General features: G+C 39.6%; 1 protein-coding gene across 1 annotated transcript in view; it reads right to left on the bottom strand.

Annotated features, from left to right (window-relative positions):
* Positions 1 to 290: 290 nt before the first annotated feature.
* The window catches only part of PDE8A (phosphodiesterase 8A), a 124,125-nt gene continuing 118,415 nt past the window's right edge, over positions 291 to 6,000 (bottom strand). The window contains exons 21-22 of the mRNA XM_042474406.1: positions 5,034 to 5,163; positions 291 to 2,704 (exon numbers count right to left, since the gene is read on the bottom strand). Of these exons, the coding sequence (XP_042330340.1) occupies positions 2,598 to 2,704; positions 5,034 to 5,163 (237 nt within the window). The 3' untranslated portion in view covers positions 291 to 2,597. The remainder of the gene's footprint in view (positions 2,705 to 5,033; positions 5,164 to 6,000) is intronic.

Below are 6,000 nucleotides of genomic sequence, written 5' to 3'. Positions count from 1 at the left end.
GGTTACTTTCCATTTCCAAATGCGTTTCCCCCTACTCTATGGTATTCACATAGGGGCAAAACGGGACAAATGTAAAATAATGTAGGATAAAATTAACCACCACCCCCTCCAATGTAGGACATATTTTTAAAATGGAGGACACACGAACAACTAACAAAAATGTAATTATTTTAAAAAGCATTAATATAAACACGTTTCTTAGGGATGCTCAAAATGGAGGACATTTTGGCATTATTCCTAGACAGATGGCAGAAACGTAGATCAAGGGAAGTAACAGTGGCACTCTATTCCACTATGGTCAGGCCTCACCTGGAATACTGTGTCCAGTTCTGGGCAACACAATTAAAAAAGGACGTTGAGAAGCTGGAGCGTGTCCAGAGGAGGGCAACCAAAGTGGTGAATTTGCACCTGGGATGGGCTCCCAAGGGAAGAAAAAGGAAGGCCTACTCCATCTGTGAGCATACCCTCATTTTCTTCTCCCTCTGAGCTGAAACCACCTGCTACTTCATAATCTCAATTGCTCCCTTCCTTCCTTATCAATAAGTAGCAGCAGAAGTGGACCCTTCTATGGCTGGGCTGGGAGAGAAACACAGAAGAGACCTGCTTAAAGTAGGATCTTACTAGAATGCAAATGTCAACAAACTAACCAGGACTTATTTCTGAGCAAACATGGAGCTATTGGATTGTACTGTAAATGAATCAGATGGTTCCAGTTCTCTGTGAACTAACTCCACTTATTTCTTGTAAAAATTATTTACATCTCCCTGGTTTTCATAATTCCTCTTCCGGTGCTCACCTGTTTCTAAGCCTCATTTGTAGCTTGGGATCCCGCTTTGAGCATTGCAAGGATGACAAGAGTCCTCCCAGTTTCTTTCAGAAGACTACAATCCTCGTATCCTTTACAGAAAATGTGAGTGTTAAAATCACTTGTGAATCTGTATTAGAGCACTTGCCTCCGCCCTCAGATATTTGAGTATGATATGGTCCTACCCTATGCAGATATTTTACTGAATTAGGGGAGATTTATGTCTGAGTAGGAGGTAGGTGTATGTGTGTCAATTGTCATAAGAAGCTTCTGCTACCAATTCAGAAATCCATTATACACTTCATTAAAATCAGTATAGTTCAATAGATGCTTTTAAATATGACAATAGTTAGTACCACTCATTGGAATCCTATATGACTTATATTATGTAGATTTACATATACCTATGTAGCAGAGGTGCCAAGAAACCCCTTTGCTGATCAGGACCGATGCACATCGGGACTAATGCTCAACAGTTTTGTTGTGTATTGGACACCAATACATATTGGGCAATAGCAATAGCAGCTTCATTTATATACTGCTTCATACTGAACAGCTTACAACTCCAAGCTAATTGCCCCCAACAAGCTGGGCACTCATTTTAGCGACCTCAGAAGGATGCAAGCCTGAATTGAGCTTGAGCCCTGGCAAGTATTGAACATACAACCTTATGGTTTTGAGTGAGTGGCTGCAGGACAGGCATTTTAACCACAGTGGCACCAGGGCTGGGCACTTTGCTGGCTCTGCAACAGCAGCCCTCTGCTTTGGACCACAGGCCAGCTCTGGTGTTGGAACAACACGTCCATTTCGTTCCTCTTCCCAGTGCTCCATTGAGACTTTTGATAAAAACTTATTTTAATTAACATAAAATTGAACAATATTTCAACATACACATCTATCCTTACAGTGCAATAAAAATGTGTCCTCATTGTATGGCATTTTGCATCATGAAAATAAAATGCATAATGAGTATGAATCATGTAAATCTGTAATGCATCTACAGTTGGCTTTGGCTTTTAAAGTCATTATAAATTCATAGAAAATATTGAACATCTTACAAAATAAATAAAACAAATTTTAATCACAGATGCCTAACGATCAACTTCAAAAAATCTGTAGGTTGGTTTTGTTTTGTTTTCCATTTGCTACTAAATTTATTTTAAAGAGAACTTGCTCTCAGTAGTGCTCAAAAGTGAATGATTGCACCTTCTGTGATGTGAAAAAATAGAGCTATGTCCATTTTTCAGAAGATCAAAAAAGTCCTCCTTCATAAAGGGTTTGCAAGTCAAATGTTTAATTGTTCAATGTAACTGTTCTTTTTTTTAAAGTGCTTATTAAAAAGCATCCTCATAATCCACACAAGTCATCACTGCTCTTCAGGATTTTCACCTCCGCTGGCAGATTGGATGATCAGTGTGCTAAAATCTTTTCTTTTAAGGCTATCTTCAACCTTCATATTCTGGCATGAAGATCATGCAGAAATCAAAGACAACATCTTTGATAAGGTTCACCTTTAAACCTTCTTCAGTACAGGCAATGCAGCAATCCAGTGTTAACTCAGCTTGAAAGGCTTACTAGAGATCACTTGTCTTCTGTGACAGGTAGCCAAGGGTTCATCATTCCGGACCTCAAGGCTCTCCTGACTGTTCAAGACTTCCCCAAGACTGTTCACAGGAAGGCGTGATAATAATGCTGAAAAGACCAAAAGAAACCTGAAAATGCACAATTCAAATGCAAGCTTGCAGGAATGTGTTCCCAGATGGGATGATCTGGAAACCAAGAGGTCCAATCGCTATTCGGTTGGCAGCCGGAGTGTCCGTAATTTCCTGTCATCCAGACCTTTCCAATATTTGAAGTTGTTGTCCAGGTGTTGCATCAGATTTGGCAGGTCTGCAAATGCTGGTGAAGAAAAGAAGTGTTTATGCTCTCAGAAAGGGTTAAATCAGGAATGTGGAAATGGCTGTGGAAAATGAGGACTGAGCATGCTATTTAGAGAAAGTTTTAGCTGATGCCTCCTCTGTTTTGCGATGCCACAAAACCACCAGATAAAATGATTTGGCAGTGATGGATATGCTAACTATTCATCTGTTTGACAGACAGCTGATAGCTCTGATTTATCCTCTGCACTACTGATTAAATTTGTAAACTATTAAATATCATATGACACAAATTCAAAATAACTACTACGGTCGCCCCTCCTTATCCATGGATTTTTTTATTCACAGATTCAAGCATCCATGGCTTTAAAATATTTTTTAAAAGTATACATTCCAAAGAGCAAACCTTGATTTTGCCATTTTATATAAGGGACACCGTTTTGCTATGCCATTGTATTTAATAGGACTTGAGCATCCATGGATTTTGTTATCCACGGGGAGTCCTGGAACCAAACCCCAGTGGATAACAAGGGCCCACTTTATTAACCTACAATGTCCCTATTGTACTTCTTTGAAAAGTGCAGGCAACATTGTCAAAATAACAGTGTGCCCCCTTCCTGTGAAGAAAGGCTAAAGCATTAGGAAATGCTCAGTTTGGAAAAATAAAATATGGTTGACTGTGTCTCTGATAGTAGCCACTATTCCCATCATTTTTGGAAATCTAAAATGGTGGCTACCTCCTCAACAGAGCTTTGAATAGCTTCCAGAAGTTTCACTCTTGTCTGTGAAAACTGTACCTGAGCCTCTAAAAATATGGAAGATGGTTGGTTATAGGTTGCAATCCTGTATTGATTTACTTAGTAGTAAATCTTTACTTAGTAGTAAATCACACTGAATTTAATAAGAATCACTTCTGAGCAGTTATGCATAAGACTGCACCATAACGATGACTTGACAAAGGTTTTGTAAAATTATGCAAAGTGTGGAGTAAATGAATAGACAAGAGCTTTCTTCCCCCCATTCTCCCACAACGAAAGAATTGAAAAAGACAGAAAAGCAACAGATAAAATAAAGCAATTCTTCACATAACATGTTAATTAGTTAATGGAATTCTTTGCTGCAGGTCATGCTACTGGGCACTAGTGCAGCTAACTTTAAAAAGGGATTGTAACAGCTTTCCCTGGGCACCTTTTTACACCATACATTTATAGTACCGTGATTCTACTTTAAGAATTCTCACCCAGAGTGCTTCAGTGCCTCAACAAACTACAAACACTAGAATTCCACAGGGTGCATCCATGACACTTAAAGTGGAATCACAATGCTCTAACTATGAAGTGTGAAAGGGCAGCTGGTGCTCTTCAGATGTGTTGAAGTATGAGACAGGCAGAGCCGCTTCTCTGCCCTCTTCTGGGTTCAGTGTATCATAGCCCTTAAAATGTTGTGAAAGAATGTGGACAGAAGGACTGGAAAACCAATTTTGCTGTTACACACACAGCTAGTGTAAGTTCTGCCCAACTAAGGAGACCACCAAATGATGGCCATCAAGTGAGACTGCTTTCAAAAGAGGATAAGACAAATCCATGGAGGTTAATACTATTAATGGAAAATAGACAGCTACTAAGCATGGTGGTTTTATGTTCTCCTCAAGAGAGCTGCTGGAAACATGAGCAAGTTGGCTGCTGTGGGAAACAAAGTGCAGGGCTGGTAAAGCCTGGATAATCCCGCAGGGCCCTTATTGCATTCTTAACCATTCTATTTGGCTCCTAAAGAGAGTGAATTAAACTGGATGAGTCTCAAGGTTCCAGCCTACTAGAACAAGGAAGGGAGTCCTCCACATCTGCTTCATTATGATGTGAAATCATGCCATATACTCTTGAACTGAGCTGGAAAAAAGTTATTTATCTGGGTTAAAACTCCCCAAATCACACAATCAATCAGCACAGCTACTAAAATTTTGGGAGTTTGGGTCCAGTAAAGCAACTTTCTCAATCTTTGTGCTTGACTTTCTACTGCAAGCAAGACCAAGGTATTTTGCCCTTTGAAGCAAAGGACAGGATCCCACTATCTTGTCCAAAGGAGACCACATTGGCAGCTGAATTTTTGCATCAGTGCTGGTGATGAGACAATGCCCTCCAAGACACTTAAAGGCAGAATATTTTAGGAAGTGTGGGACAGCCTATGAAGTACACCCACTCTATCTTCTAACAGAGGGAATGGCTGGGAAGAATCAAGAGGTATGGTCAGGATTCTGTTACTGTTGTCCCCCACCAGCATCTGCCACTTGAGGCAGTTGGCCGACCCTTCCTAATGGGGGATCCCAGTTAGAAGTAGATGAAGAGACAGCTTACCATCCCAAGCGTCAAACATGTCAGTGATGAAATAATCAATGAACGATATTTGTGACTTGGGGATACTACAAGTATTTCTGTCAAAAACTGGCATCACAACTGGCAAGCCTTGCCTTTTCTCTTCATCTGTCTGCAAAAAAGAGAAATAAAAAAGCAGCTTTAATAATAATAATAATAATAATAATCAGGAATTCAGTATTGTAATTACAGAATTGCAACAGGGATCTTGCTTCTGATCACTGCACTGGAGATTACTGGAAGGAGGGTGGTGAAAATGTCAGTATGCTATACCCCAACTGATAGTAGAACCGACCTCCATCTCATGCAGCATGTGCTGTCCAGTAAAACAGGACTAAGGTCAGGAATTGATAATTGCTTATATATATTTAACTAAGTAGCTGATGTAGGATTTTAGATCTTAGCCATTATTGTTATTATATTTTATTAAAATATCTCCAACTCCAATCATGAGATCTTAGAGCAGCATATAAATAAAATAAGATAGTATTGTAAATGTGCTCTCCTACAGTGCAATCTTCTCATCTGTGGTGGCTCACTTCTGGGGGGCCCTGTGAATGGGTGGAAATGATGAAGCTCAAGCCCATATTAGTCAATGAGTGGCAACATGAGCTTACCCATGCTGCGTGGCTGCCTGCATGTACTGCCTTTGACTAATAAAGTCTTCAATTTATTTATCTGTTTAAAAGCTGCACTCTCAGCTGACAAACTGACACCCCAGTGGTATACAAAATCAGTCTAAAATGAATTAACCATGATTCATAAAAGGGGCACCATTCAAAACAATACATCATTAAAGCAATAAGTCTTTAAATTACAGACAGAATAGTTTCAAAAGCAAATCTACAGAGAATTGAAAATAGGTGCTTGCAATTGATCACTAAAAAGGCAGGGAGCACCACCTGTTTCCAACATCTCATGATAAGTTCAGATGCAAAATGCATGCAAA

This window comes from Sceloporus undulatus, chromosome 6 (genome assembly GCF_019175285.1).
Source record: "Sceloporus undulatus isolate JIND9_A2432 ecotype Alabama chromosome 6, SceUnd_v1.1, whole genome shotgun sequence".
Lineage (NCBI taxonomy): Eukaryota > Metazoa > Chordata > Lepidosauria > Squamata > Phrynosomatidae > Sceloporus > Sceloporus undulatus.
This window is presented reverse-complemented; position numbering and strand designations above follow the sequence as displayed.